Source organism: Stenella coeruleoalba (genome assembly GCF_951394435.1).
Source record: "Stenella coeruleoalba genome assembly, chromosome: 10".
Taxonomy (NCBI): domain Eukaryota; kingdom Metazoa; phylum Chordata; class Mammalia; order Artiodactyla; family Delphinidae; genus Stenella; species Stenella coeruleoalba.
The window spans coordinates 59,698,729-59,714,724 of NC_137156.1; the positions used below are offsets into that span (position 1 = coordinate 59,698,729).

General features: G+C 45.3%; 1 protein-coding gene across 1 annotated transcript; it reads left to right on the forward strand.

Moving 5' to 3' along the window:
• Positions 1–9,856: 9,856 nt before the first annotated feature.
• On the forward strand, positions 9,857–15,185 carry LYZL4 (lysozyme like 4; the record flags this gene model as incomplete). Its single annotated transcript, XM_079935305.1, is given in 5 exon segments — positions 9,857–9,952; positions 9,956–9,995; positions 10,100–10,249; positions 13,507–13,585; positions 15,116–15,185. Coding segments are annotated over 5 exon segments (435 nt in total).
• Positions 15,186–15,996: the final 811 nt, after the last annotated feature.

Below are 15,996 nucleotides of genomic sequence, written 5' to 3' on the forward strand. Positions count from 1 at the left end.
AACCCAAGGAGCTGTGCGAACAAAGAAGAGAAACGGAAATTTCTCCCAGCAGACTCAGATGCAGCGGATTAAATCTCCACAATCAACTTGATATACCCTGCATCTGTGGAGTACCTGAATAGACTACGAATCATCCCAAATTGGGGAGGTGGAATTTGAGAGCAAGATATATTATTTTTCCCCTTTTCCTCTTTATGTAAGTGTGTATGTGTATGCTTCTGTGTGAGATTTTGTCTGTATAACTTTGCTTTCACCATTTGTCCTAAGTTTCTGTCCGTCCGTTTTTTTGTTCTTTTCTAAAAATTTTTTTCTTAATAACTATTTTTTACTTTAATAACTTTATTTTATTTTATCTTACTTTTTAAATTTCATCCTCTATCTTTCTTTCTACTTTTTCTCCCTTTTATTCTGAGCCGTGTTGATGAAAGGCTCTTGGTGCTCCAGCCAGGAGTCAGTGCTGTGCTTCTGAGGTGGGAGAGCCAACTTCAGGACACTGGTCCACAGGAGACCTCCCAGCTCTACGTAATATCAAATGGCGGAAACCTCCCAGAGATCTCAATCTCAACACCAAGAGCCAGCTTCACTCAATGACCAGCAAGCTACAGTGCTGGACACCCTATGCCAAACAACTAGAAAGACAGGAACACAACCCCATCCATTAGCAGAGAGGCTGCCTAAAATCGTAAAAAGGCCACAGACACCCCAAAACACACCACCAGACGTGGACCTGTCCACCAGGAAGACAAGATCCAGCTTCATCCACCAGAACACAGGCACTACTCCCCTCCACCAGGAAGCCTACACAACCCACTGAACCAACTGTAGCCACTGGGGATAGACACTAAAAACAAAGGGAAGTACGAACCTGCAGCCTGCAAAAAGGAGACCCCAAACACAGTAAGATAAGCAAAATGAGAAGACAGAAAAACACACTGCAGATGAAGGAGCAAGGTAAAAACCCACCAGACCTAACAAATGAAGAGGAAATAGGCAGCCTACCTGAAAAAAATTCAGAATAATGATAGTAAAGATGATCAAAATCTTGGAAATAGAATGGAGAAAATGCAAGAAACATTTAACAAGGACCTACAAGAACTAAAGAGGAAACAAACAATGATGCAAACACAATAAATGAAATTTAAAATACTCTAGAAGGGATTAATAGCAGAATAACTGAGGCAGAAGAATGGATAAGTGACCTGTAAGATAAAATACTGAAAATAACTACTGCAGAGCAGAATAAAAGAAAAAAGAATGAAAAGAACTGAGGACAGACTTAGAGACCTCTGGGACAACATTAAGCGCACCAACATTCGAATTAATGTGGTCTCAGAAGAAGAAGAGAAAAAGAAAGGGACTGAGAAAATATTTGAAGAGATTATAGTTGAAAACTTCCCTAATATGGGAAAGGAAATAGTTAATCAAGTTGAGGAAGCACATAGAGTCCCATACAGGATAAATCCAAGAAGAAACATGCCAAGACACATATTAATCAATTTATCAAAAATTAAATACAAAGAAAACATATTAAAAGCAGCAAGGGAAAAACAACAAATAACACACAAGGGAATCCCCATAAGGTTAACAGCTGATCTTTCAGCAGAAACTCTGCAAGCCAGAGGGAGTGGCAGGACATATTTAAAATGATGAAGGAGAAAAACCTACAACCAAGATTACCCAGCAAGGATCTCATTCAAATTTGGAGAATTTAAAATCTTTACAGACAAGCAAAAGGTGAGAGAGTTCAGCAACACCAAACCAGCTTTACAACAAATGCTAAAGGACTTCTCTAGGCAAGAAACACAAGAGAAGGAAAAGATCTACAATAACAACCCCAAAACAATTAAGAAAATGGGAATAGGAACAAACATATCGATAATTACCTTAAATGTAAATGGATTAAATGCTCCCACTACAAGATACAGACTGGCTGAATGGATACAAAAACAAGACCCATATATATGCTGTCTACAAGAGACCCACTTCAGACCTAGGAACACATACAGACTGAAAGTGAGGGGATGGAAAAACATATTCCATGCAAATGGAAATCAAAAGAAAGCTGGACTAGCAATTCTCATAGCAGACAAAATAGACTTTAAAATAAAGATTATTACAAGAGACAAAGAAGGACACTACATAATGATCAAGGGATCGATCCAAGAAGAAGATATAACAATTGTAAATATTTATGGACCCAACATAGGAGCACCTCAATACATAAGGCAAATGCTAACAGCCATAAAAGGGGAAAGTGACAGTAACACATTCATAGTAGGGGACTTTAACACCCCACTTTCTCCAATGGACAGATCATCCAAAATGAGAATAAATAAGGAAACACAAGCTTTAAATGATACATTAAACAAGATGGACTTAATTGATATTCATAGGAAATCCCATCCAAAACCAACAGAATACAAATTTTTCTCAGTATTCATGGAACATTCTCCAGGATAGATCCTATCTTGGATCACAAATCAAGCCTTGGTAAATTAAGGAAAATTGCAATTGTATCAAGTATCTTTTCCAACCACAATGCTATGAGACTAGATATCAATTACGGGAAATGATCTGTAAAAATTACAAGCACATGGAGGCTAAACAATACACTATTTAATAACGAAGTGATCACTGAAGAAATCAAAGAGGAAATCAAAAAATACCTGGAAACAAATGACAATGGAGAGACGACGACCCAAAACCTATTGGATGAAGCAAAAGTAGTTCTAAGAGGGAAGTTTATAGCAATACAATCCTACCTTAAGAAACAGGAAACATCTCGAATAAACAACCTAACCTTGAACCTAAAGCAATTAGAGAAAGAAGATCAAAAAAAACCCAAAGTTACCAGAAGGAAACAAATCATAAAGATCATTTCAGAAATAAATGAAAAAGAAATGAAGGAAACGATAGCAAAGATCAGGAAATCTACAATCTTGTTCTTTGAGAAGATAAACAAAATTGATAAACCATTAGCCAGACTCATCAAGATAAAAGGGGAGAAGACTCAAATCAATAGAATTAGAAATGAAAAAGGAGAAGTAACAACTGACACTGCAGAAATACAAAAGTTCATGAGGCATTACTACAAGCAACTCTATGCCAATAAAATGGACAACCTGTAAGAAATGGACAAATTCTTAGAAATGCGCAACCTGCCTAAAGTGAATCAGGAAGAAACAGAAAATATGAACAATCCAAACACAAGCACTGAAATTGAAACTGTGATATGGGTTGAAGAGCTAAATAGACATTTCTCCAAAGAAGATATACAGACTGCCAATAAACACATGAAAGAATGCTCAACGTCATTAATCATTAGAGAAATGCAAATCAAAACTACAATGAGATATCATCTCACAGCAGTCAGAATGGCCATCATCAAACAGTCTAGAAACAGTAAATGCCGGGGAAGGTGTGGAGATAAGGGAACACTCTTGCACTGCTGGTGGGAATGTGAATTGGTACAGCCACTATGGAGAACAGTATGGAGGTTCCTTAAAAAACTACAAATAGAACTACCATATGACCCAGCAATCCCACTACTGGGCATATACCCTGAGAAAACCATAATTCAAAAAGAGTCATGTACCAAAATGTTCATTGCAGCTCTATTTACAATAGCCAGGAGATGGAAGCAACTTAAGTGTCCATCATTGGATGAATGGTTAAAGAAGATGTGGCACATATATACAATGGAATATTACTCAGCAGCATAAAAAGAAACGAAATTGCGCTATTTGTAATGAGGTGGTTGGAGCTAGAGCCTATCATACAGAATGAAATAAGTCAGAAAGAGAAAGACAAATACTGTATGCTAACACATATATATGGAATTTAAGGGAAATAATGTCATGAAGAACCTAGGGGTAAGACAGGAATAAAGACACAGACCTACTAGAGAATGGACTTGAGGATATGGGGAGGGTGAAGGGTAAGTTGTGACAAAGCGAGAGAGAGGCATGGATATATATACTCTACCAAATGTAAGGTAGATAGCTAGTGGGAAGAAGCTGCATAGCACACGGAGATCAGCTCGTGCTATGTGACCGCCTGGAGGGGTGGGATAGGGAAGGTGGGAGGGAGGGAGACGCAAGGCCGAAGAGATATGGGAACATATGTATATGTATAACTGATTCACTTTGTTATAAAGCAGAAACTAACACACCCTTGTAAAGAAATTATACTGTAATAAAGATATTAAAAAAAAGACAGGAATAAAGACACAGACCTATTACAGAATGGACTTGAGGATATGGGGAGGGGGAAGGTAAGCTGTGACAAATTGAGAGAGTGGCATTGACATATATACATTACCAAATGTAAAATAGATAGCTAGTGTGAAGCAGCCGCATAGCACAGGGAGATCAGCTTGGTGCTTTGTGACCACCTAGCAGGGTCAGATAGGGAGCGTGGGAGAGAGGGAGACACAAGAGGGAAGATATATGAGAACATAAGTATATGTATAACTGAGTCACTTTGTTATAAAGCAGAAACTAACACACCCTTGTAAAGCAATTATACTCCAATAAAGATGTAAAATAAAATAAAAATAAAAGGTAATGAGAATACACCGATGTAGACAACAAACTTATGGTTACCAGGCGGGAAGGGGGAGGGAGGAAGGGATAAAGTAAGAGATTGGGATTGACATATACAAACTACCATATATAAAATAGATAAGTAATAAGGACCTACTGTATAACACAGGGAATGCTACTTAGTACTCTATAATGGCCTATATGGGAAAAGAATCTAAAAAAAGGTGAATATATGAATATGTATAACTGCTTCAATTTGCTGTGTATCTGATACTGACACAACATTGTAAATCAACTATATTCCAATAAAATTTTTTTTAAAAAGTGAGAAAAAAAAAAACGGGATAAGGAACCCAGCAGGAACCACCTCACACCAAAAGCCCACATCACAAATGGGATGAGGAACCCAGCAGGAACCACCTCACACCAAAGGGTCCACATAACAAAGCGGTTGAGGAACCCAGCAGGAATCACCTCACACCAAAGGGCCCACATCACGAACGGGATGAAACCAAGGAGGAACCACCTAATACCAAAGGGCCCACAACACAAAGGGGATGAGGAAACCAGCAGGAACCACCTCACACCAAGTGGCCCACATCACAAATGGGATGAGGAACCCAGCAAGAACCACCTCACACCAAAGGGACCACATCACAACGGGTATGAGGTACCCAGCTGGAACCAGCTCACAACTAAATCCAAATCACAAGCAGGATGAGGAACCAAGCAGGAACCACCTCACACCAAAGGGGCCACATTACAAAGCGGATGAGGAACCCAGTGGGAACCACCTCACCACAAAGGGCCCAAATCACAAAAGGAATGTGGAACCCAGCAGGAACCACCTCACACCAAAAGGCCCACATCACAAAGGGTCCTTATCCCTTTTGTGATAGGGGCCCTTTGGTGTGAGGTGAGTCCTGCTGGGTTCCTCATCCCCTTTGTGATGGGGGAACTTTGGTGTGAGGTGGTTTCTCATCCTCTTTGTGATGAGGGCCCTTTGGTTTGCAGTGGTTCCTGCTGGGTTCCTCATCCCCTTTGCAATGTGGGCCCATAAGCTCCCGGACCATAACGGTGGCTCCCTCCTGCGATGTCGTGATGTGTCCCCTGCTTGCTTCCTGCTCAGAGTCTCTCTCTGTTCAGCCTGAAGTCTTTCTCCTTCCATCTCAGCATCCGAGGGAGGCTTTGTCCTACACGGGCAACAACAAAAATTTTCATAGAAGAAAACACCTCCTCTCCCCTCTCCCTTTCCGCGAACACACTTTGCCTCAGACAACCCCTCAGTGAGTACACAAAAGTGGGGCTGTTTTCTTTCTGATGCCGTTTCAGCTGAAGTGTAAAAATATCTTTTCAAACTAGGGAAGCAACACCACAGCTAGAAATGCTTGGATTTGAAAATAAACGTGTGGCAGATTTACACAAATCCCTTGAATCTGTCAGAGATGCTTTCGGCAGAAGGTACATTGCCTGACAAAAGGGGGCTCACGCCACAGAACTTTGCTTTTCTCGCGTAAGAAGAAGTCTGGAGATGGGCGACTGCTGATAGTGATTCAGGGATCAGGGGTATCAGGCTCTGATTTGGTATCAGTGTCATTTTCTAGGTCCCCTAATGTCAAATAATGGCAGCAGCATCCCTCGTGAGGCTGAGTTCAAAGGGGAAGCAGGGTGGGCTCGAATGGGACTCTCTCCTTCTTTGTGTCTGTTACCAAAAGGAAATCATTCCCAGGAGCCCTCTCCTCAGTGCATTTCCCCTTACATCTTACAGGCCAGAACTAGGTCATACACCCACCCCTAGGCCAGAGACAGGGGTCCTGCCCAATTCAGGGCTCTCTGCCCACCACGGAGGTTCTTTTAGGGAGGAATGGTTTTGGCTGGATGACCAAAAATATATTCTCAGACCTCTTTCTTTGGGCGCAGAAGCCCTGAGTTCCGGACCTGGTCCTGTTTCTGCCTTACTCAGATACGAATAACATGATGAACTGGTTACATCTTCCTCAAGCCCTGATATCATCCCTATGGGCCACTTGCAAAGGCAGCAAAGAAGGTGAGCTGTCATCAAGGGTTTCTGCATGACACTGGCTTCACTGGCAAGAAACAGTTTTGAGAACAGGCAAACTAGATCATTTCAAAGGGAACTTCTACCTTGCATGTTTTTGAGTGTCTGTAGGATTGGCTAGCCAGCCTCTTTTCTTGTCTCCAGCCTTTTTTTTTTCCTTTTTTTTTGCAGACGCTGTACAGATATAGATGCAGATATTGACACAGATACAAACGTAATTATAGATTGTGTTATCGGGTGATGTCTGAGGAGCAGATGGAGATCCATCTGTTGGGGAAGGCTCGGGAGAAGTCCGGCTAGAGCCCGGGGCTGGGGCAAACCGAGAGGGCTCAGCCCTGCGAGAGCAGGTGAAACTCAGGGATTCAGGGCTGGCTCCCTGTCCCCGACTTAGAAGTGGCTGATCCCGGCCCCAACTCAGGGATCCTGGCTCCTGTAGTGGACTTGGGACTTGAAGCAGCCAAATTCATCTTACAGTTGGATTATAGTTGACAAATGATCTTTGCAATAACCAAAGCTGTGATGGAACAGTTGGCAGGGGCCCCCTTATGCGCACATCTCTGTATTCTGGGGCTAAAGGTGGCCTTCGTGTATACGCAGGTGTTCTCCACTTGTGGGAGGAGGGATCCTAGCAGCTTTGCTGGAAGACTCAGGACCATGGAGCTTAATGATTGATGCCTTTTCCTGGGTCACCAGGCCTGGGGAACAGAATGTGAGGGGCCAGTGTGATGTTGTGTAGCTTCCCCCGTAGGGCACGAGTGACACGTAATGTCAGGCCATCCCACTACTGTCAGTGCCAAGCCTGACACCTTGGTTAGAGTGGTGCTGTCAAGACTTCTCCACGCAAAGCACATTTCCCCCTTTGTAATTAGTACAGGTTCTAGGGCTGCAGGAGAGGATGGTCCCACAGTGCGCCTTCCTCAGGGCACACACATCCCCTGCCAATCCCGGAACCTAGAGAATGTCCAGATGACAATAAGCACTTATGATATTGACTCCCAAGGCCACAGTTTTCTCCCCTCATGCAAATCCAGTTAGGTCATAGTAAGGGAGGAATGGAGGCTGATGCATTATTCCTGAGAGAGTGATTATAGCATCAGAACTTCTGGGGATCCCAGGACCCAGCCAGGGCCGCTCCCCTGGAAAACCTCCCAGAAGCAGCGTGTGGGTGCCCCATAGTAGAAATGAACATACCCTCACTCTGCCAGTCCAGGCCCACTGACAGAAGCTTGTTTGGGGGTAACTCCAAATGACATAAATGGGGAGATTATCCTGGAGAGTCTGGGCGAGCCAGTGTAATCACATGTGTCCTTAAAAGCAGGAGGGGAGGCAGAAGGTGAGTCCATGAGATACAACAATGGAAGGAGAGGCAGATGAGATTCAGCGTGAAAGAGAGTTTTCACCCACCCTTGCTGTCTTTGAAGTTAGGGGAAGGAGGTAGAGTCCAGAAATGCAGATGGCCCCTGGCAGCTGGGAATGACCCTCAGCTGACAGCTGGCAAGGAAACAGAGATCTCGGTGCTACAGCTACAAGGACAGTATTCTGCCAACAGCCCAAATGAGCAAGGGAGTGGATCCTTCTTTAGGGCCCCCAGAAAGGAGCATGGCCCTTCCAACACCTTGCTTTTAGCCTGGTGAGCCCTGTTAGACTTCTGACCTATAGAACTTTGAGTTCATACATTTGTGTTGTTTTAGCTGCTAAGCTGGAGGTGACTTGTTACAGCAGGAATAGAAAACTAATACTAATGTGCTGGTGACCAACCCCTCCCTGTTTCAGAATACCCTGGTGCATAGCAACTGATGTCATAGAAAAGATTCTAGAAGAGCAGGTCACGAAGAAGGACTTAGGGTTTGGAAGCTCTTGGGTGAAGGCAAACGGGTTATCAAGGAAGTGACATCTGAAAACTCCAGGGAGCGGAGTGTAGATAGAGCGACTTTCCTGCAATAAACGTCGAGCCTGTTGCAGTGGCTGCTCTTCCCTTCCCGAGGAGGCGCCAAGGGCCCGCAGAAGGATGGTAAGTGGGTGTACGGTGGGCACGAACTGGGACAGGCATGACTATTCCCAGCTGCAGGAGATGCTCATCAGCACATTCACTTATTGCTCATCCGATGACAGTCCTGTTGGGAAGAGTAGGTTTTTGTTCAATCATTCATTCATTCATTCATTGATCAAAGATTCACTGAGCACCTACCGTGCCCCAGGTTCTGTTCTAAGTTCTGAGGCTACAGCAGAGGACAAGACAGGCCAGTGTTCTGCATGCCTGGTGTTTACACGCTGGTATGGGAGGTAGACAAATGAACGAGGAACTTTCTGAAATTTATTTACATTGTGAAGAAAATGAAAACTATTTTCTGGGATGGGGAAGTGGTCAGACAATCCTATCTGAAGTGGTGAGCTTGTTTGAGCTGAGACCATGACAGGAAAGAGCAAGCTCTGTGGTGGTTGGGGGAATCATGTTCCAGGCAGAAGGGATAGCAGGTGCAAAGGACCTGGGTGGGAATGAGATGGGCAAGTACAAAGAAATGTGCAAGGTGACTGTGATGGTGTGAAGGTGAACAAGAGGAAGAGAGGAGTGAAAGCAGAGGTGCTGTGAGGCTAAGAGACTTCTCTGCTCTTTCCAATGACGACCCAGCTAATCACTGGCAGGTCCGGGCTGGACCAGGTCTCCTTGTGAGGACAATGAGAGAAAAGGTCACTGGAGTTTGGTTTGTAGACCACAGCTCAGAATATATTCCAGGATAAAAGGCAATGGTGAAATAATTCAACAGGACAGTGGCTGTTGTGCTCATCATGGTGGGACCGTGATGAGTTATTTTTTTCTTTTCTCATTTTCTATTTTCCAAAATGTGTTTCATGAACAAGTTCTGCTTTCACAGTAAAGAGGAAAAAAGCATTTGAGCATCTGTATCTACTGTCAGGAGAAATGAGTGTGAAGAAGCATCTATTGGGTTTTGCTGGAGGGAAAGAATGGGGGTGGGGGGTGGGAAGGAGACCTTGGAGAGAGCAGTTTCCTGAGAAAACAGGAGGTGAAGGGGAGGAGGAGAGGCAGGGCCTTGGGTACCATGGGTTTGCAGTGACACGAAACACAGAATTAGGATGGGAAGAGGTATTGTGATTAAGCCAGGAGGGCATCCCTGAATTGCACACCCCCAGTCCCACAGCACCCTTCTCTTCGGCCAGAGTCCCAGTGATCTCGGTGAGAATTACCTGTGACTCCATCCACTCACCTGGCGGCCGTCACCCTGAGCTGGAGAGGATGAAGGCGTCCATGGTGCCCTGCCTCATTGGGTACCTGGTGGTTCCAAGTGGCGCTGCTGTCTTGGGGCGCGGTGTGGTGGCTAAAAATCTCCACTAAGGAGGCCTGAGTGATTTTGAGGGCTATAGCCTCGAAAACTGTAAGTAGCCCCTCTCAGCCCCACTCCTCACATCTTTTCCCACTGCCCCCTGCCGAGGATTCCCCAGCTCTCCTCTGAGCCACACCCCTCCCGTTCCATCTTAGGGGTGTGCCTGACTTATTTTGAGAGCAAGTTCAACCCCACTGCTGCCTACGACAGCTTGCGCGGTGACTACACCGGCTACGGCTTCTTTCAGATCTGCAACCGTGACCGGTGTGATCACGGCAAGAACTGCTGCCACGTGTCCTGCTCTGGTAGATCCCTCCCTCCTTCCACCCTGGGGCCCGCGGGGGTGGCCGCATTGAGCTCAGAGGGCTGGCCAGCGCTTACAAGTTTGGAGCTGAGAGAAGGAGGGCCCGGCAAAGACGGGGCTGAACCAAATCCAGGGTGGACCCCAGGGAGGCCAAGCAGAGCACTGCACTGCCAAAGGTCCGCGAGGAGAAGGGGCTGCGGTGAGTCAGGCTGGGCAGCCTGGGACGCAGCGATGGAGACCCACGTGCAGGTGGGCAGAGGGGGAGGCAGGGAGGAGCCTGACGGGTGAGGGCAGAGGGCTCTGGCTGGGCCTGATATAGAAGACACTCTTCTTCAAGGGGAGCGGAGGCTGCCACTTTGACAGGCAGAGTGATCACCGGGAGAAGATGGGCTGTAATTTATGTCTCATAAGAAGGTTATATATGTTCATCTCCAGAATCCAATACAATTATCTGTAATAGAGGTGGTATTGAGTGCTGTGATGAAAATACGGTGGACTAGATATCTCGAAAAACCCTCCCACTAGATAAAATGTAAAAAAGTAAAAAAACAAAACCAAAAAACCCCCCATCTTTTAAAGCACCTAGCTGAACTGGCAAGAAAGTAAGAAATCCCTAGAGGCTAAAGAGAGGAGCAAGAATGCAGATAGGTAAGTGAAGACTAAAGCCGATGATGACCCTGGGGGTTTGAGGTCACTGTGTAGACAGGGTCTGAGCAAGTACGCAGGCGCACTGGCAACGTCCAAAGAGACCTGAGAGCCCTGAGAGCTACCCTGTCAGCTGAAAGGGATGAGCTAGAAAACCCCAGAGGGAAGACACTCTAACAAAAGGGGTAAGACAGTCTTCCCTGGGAATTTGTAACCACAAGCCAACAGGACTCACAAGGCACCATCTAGAGGGGCTAGACCTTGTGCTAAGTACTGGGGGCAATTCAGAGGAATTGCATAGTTCTCCTGTCAGGCAGGGTGGGGAACAGAAAAAGCTCAGGCTTTGAGGTCAGACAGAACCTTGGCTCTACCTCCACATAATCTCTAGTTATGTGATCTGAGCCTCAGTTTTCTTATCTAGAAAATGGAGTTATGGGACTTCCCTGGTGGTGCAGTGGTTAAGAATCCGCCTGCCAATGCCGGGAACACGGGTTTGATCCCTGGTCCGGGAAGATCTCACATGCTATGGAGCAACTAAGCCCATGCGCCACAACTACTGAGCCTGTGCTCTGGAGCCCACGTGCCACAACTACTGAAGCCCGCGTGTCTATAGCCCATGCTCCACAACAAGAGAAGCCACCGCAACTAGAGAAAGCCCGCGTGAAGAAACGAAGACCCAACGCAACCAAAAATAAATAAATAAATAATAAAATTTTAAAAAGAAAATGGAGTTAATAATAGTACCTACCTGACAAGGCTTTTATTTTATTTTATTTGATCTTAGCAGCTTTTTTTTTTAATAGAACCCAAAAACTGGAGCAAATGTCCATCAACAATTGAATGGATAAATAGATCATGGTATATTCTTATTTAGAGACTCTTTAAAAACCAAAGTGCATGAAGGAATGTTTTCCTAAATATTTTCTTTTTTTTTCTAATCACACATTAATGGAAATGAATAAGTTACAGCTATAAGCAACAACATGGATAAATTTCACATAATGTTGAATAAAATAAGGTAGTCACACAGAGTACGTACTATATGAACCCACATATAAAGTTTAGACACAGGCAACACTAATCCATGAGCTACAGGTCAGAATAGGGATGAGGTTTTTTGGGGGGGAGGGGAGTGAGGGGTGCTCCCACAAGGCTTTTACAAGTTTTAAGTCCTGAACATGGTGTCTGGTGCTTGATGAACACAATTTTCCTTTATTTAAAGAATTTACAAGATAGTTGGGCATTAGGACTGATACATGGATGTATGCGTGCATACTATGCAGGTCAGTATGTTTGTAGGCATGTATATAACAGATAAGTGCCGAATCAGAGTGACGTTTTACTCAGAAAAGGGGAGAGGGCACAGTGGGCTAGGTGGTCAGTGACAGACTTCTCAGGACTATACTTTTGGATGAGCAGATGCAGGTTGGGAGATGAGTGTGAACAAAGTCTGGGAAGAGGATCTATGCCTGACCCCCAAGCTGTGGGTATCGGTACCATCAGGGTTGGCACTGTCTTTGCCTCCTGCCCCTTGACATGTCTTGAATGGTGGGGTCGTGGAGGAAAGCAGTGGAAGTGGAAAGCCACGTTGGGCAAAGTTGGACAAAGCCAAGGATTGAGGTTCTGTTTTCCGGGCAACGAGGGGGTGATGAAATAATGTTTTAAGGAGAAGCAATCAGACTAGGTTATGGAAGGGGGGAGACTGTAGTGCGGGCAAGAAGGAGGGGGTCCCATGTGGGAGGTCTTGGTTCCACGGTCCAAGGAGGGAATGGAAGGATGGATGCATAGACATGTTGGTTCTTCAGGGGCACCTCTGGGCCCTCTCACATGCTGTTCCTTCTGCCTCGAACAGTTTTCCTTCTGTGATGTCCTCAACCCCTTTTCCTTACCTACTCCACTAGATGTCACTTGGCCCAATAACCCTTCCCTGACCCTAATTCAACTCTGAATTAGGTGTCCCCACTCAATGCTGCATTCCTCCATGGTTCCAGGTATCCTTTGTATTATAATTGACTATAATCTTTATCTACCCCCTTCCAGACTGTAGGCGTTATGAAGGCAGGGATGGATTTATTGTGTTTCTCATTCTATCTCCACTGCTTCTTCTATAGCCTAGCACAGGATATTCACTATACATATACATTTTTTTTGGCTGCATCGGGTCTTAGTTGTGGCACACGGGCTCTTTCTTGCAGCGCGCAGTCTTCTCTCTAGTTGTGGCGTGCGGGTTTTCTCTTCTCTAGTTGTGGCACGCGGGCTTAGTTGCCCCACGGCATGTGGGATCTTAGTTCCCCGATCAGGGATCGAACCCATGTCCCCTGCATTGGAAGGCAGATTCTTCACCATTGGACCACCAGGGAAGTCCCCATCATATACATTTTTAATGAAAATATCATTATAAGGATTATAAGAAAAAATCAATAGATTTAGTAAAAGATGACCACATCCTGCTACTTCCCAGTGTTGTCTGAGAAAAATACAGGGATAGATTTATTCTTGGAATCACATGGAAGCCTCTCTAACGTGAGCCCCTGGTAGCTTCCTTGACATCACTCTGACTTAGCTGCCAAGTGGTGACACGGCATCATTCCACTTCATTTTCTTCTTTCACACCTTCACTGAATCCAAATTTAAAGGAGACAATTGAATGTGCCAAGAAAATTGTAAAAGGAAAAAGAGGAATGGGAGCGTGGTAAGTAGCCTGTAATAATGACTTTCACCCACTCATCAAGTCCCACTGGTTTGGGACTGTACGTGTATAGCAACCAAGATCAAGATGAAAGATTCTAAAGAAATCAAGCCGTGTTTCCCTCTATATCAGAACAGTCCCTGGCACAAAATACCCTATGTTAAGTTTTTGTTAAATAAATTATAAAATAGAATTGTCATGGCTTTATACTTAAATGTTGGTCCTTCTTGGAAATTATTTTGGTATTAAAAAGTGAGACAGGGCATCCACCTTCATATTTTTCAAATGGCTGGTCGGTGGTCTCAACACCCCTTATTCGTTAACCTATCTTTCTCACTAATTTAATAGATCGCATTTTAAAGTGGGAATCCTCTTGTTAATGTTAACTGTCTTCTGGGTGTTGGAAATATCTTTCATGCATAATCTTGACTTTCCAATTAATCTGGAAGCTTGGCTGACCCCTAGGGCAAGCACTAATGAGCTAAAACCATCTTCATTGTATGGCACTAAGTAGAGATGTGTTGGGCCAGTCTGATCAAGGTCTCTTACATGCTCAGGATTTCCAGTGAAGTGAGCTCTCATTAAGCTAATAAGCCGCCATGGCTTTTCCAAAGCTCAGATCAGGCTGCTCTGTGGAACTTGGGGCGGACAGGAAGGGAGAAGACCCAGGCTCCCCCCACTTGCCTCCCCGCGGAGTCCCTTCTGCAGTGCCTGCCAGGGGCTGTGGAGGGCACTGCAATTTCTGAAAATACGTCTGTGTGTGTTTTCCCTGCTGCTCTGTAGCTATGAGGGGCCAGGGGGTCACCGCCCCTTCTCCAACTGTGTGACCCCCTACCCTGGAAGACTCATGAAGCTTCATGCCCGGTCGAGGGATGGGACGAACTGATGTCTAATGGCCTGCAGTGGCCTGGTGACTCCCACCACTTCTAGGATGGGAGAGGAGGACCTGGGGTCTGGATTCTGGCCAAGGGGCTGGGAATAGGAGGGTCATGTTTGGGGGACCAGGAGAAAAGGTTAGAGAAACTCAGTCCAGCTGACATAGGTTGAGGAGCTGGAAGGAATTTTGGAAGGTGAGGGGTGAAGCAGGTGCATGGAAAGGTAACAAGAGGCCGCGGCTGTGGGACAAGTGTTCCAGTTTCAGGACTAGGATCTGCCCAGTACTCACCATACATGTCACAGAGCTTCTCTGATGCTCACTTCAGAGAAGCTACAAATGCTTTGCAGGGTTGGAGAAGGATTTCGCAGTTCACAGCTCAGCCTCTCCATCTTGCAGTGTGGGGTTGACGGGAAGGGGAGATGTCGTGAGCAGGATGGAGGAAACACCAGCTCTCATGCCAGCGGGTGGTGGAGCCAGCCAGCGAGAGAGACATACTTGGGATGCAAGAAAGCTTTCAGAACTGTGCCCACTCACATGCTCCAGGGGCCAGGCAGTGGGTTTAAATTGGCCAGCGGGGGCTGAGCTCCCTGGAGATGCCGAGCTGTGAGTATGGGGAGCCCCCTCCGGTTCTCTCTCCCTGGCCTTCCTCCCCGCAGGACCTCCTGGACCCTCAACTGCCAGGACTCTGACACTCTGGAGCGGTGGTTGGACGGATGCAAGCTGTAGCTACTGGGAAGCCCTCGCTGCACTTGCCCCTGGCATCTTCCTAGTGAAGATGCTCTCCTGTTCACTGCCTTCACTCATCCCGTTGATTATCTCACCGCTTGATGGCTCCAGGTGGAAAAGGGCAAAATTTGCTTCATCCAGGGACGCAGGATGCAGAATAAACCACTAGTTATTCAACCTGGTTCAAAGGGCTCCACTTGTCCTACTATACTGTGATTGTTACGATGAAAATCATTACTTACCATTATCATGCTTCCTTAGTATTTAATCTCAGGTGGAGGATTCGAAGGAAGGAAAACATCTGGAAAATAAGATGTGCCCATGAATGTCAATATTAATAGAGAAAGGAAGAAAAGATACAGAGGATGGGAAGGGGAGTCAAAGAGGAGAGGAAGAGACGCCAGTGCCAGCAGGACCCCCAGCTCCAGCTACGGTGTCCACACTGGGACACCCAGGTGGCAGGGAGGAGACCACAAAAATCCTCTCTGCACTTTTGTGGAGAGACTCCAGTGACAGTTGATCTTTCTTATGAAACGTTAAGTTTTAAAAACTTGTCAACACATACTTGTATTAGAGAACTTGTGCAAAAGACAGAAACATAAACAAGAAGAGTCCTCCTGTGATCTTAGAAGCCAACGGCAATCAGTCCCTGTCATGTTTTGGTTGCATTCCCTTTCGGTCTTTTTTCTGATTGGGGTTTTTCTTCTTTTCCAACAAGGCTGTGATAATGCTCTAGAGAGAGTTTTGTACCTCACTTTTTAGAAAGGAAGAGCATTGGTAATGAACCTTTCCCTACATGTATTTCCATTTT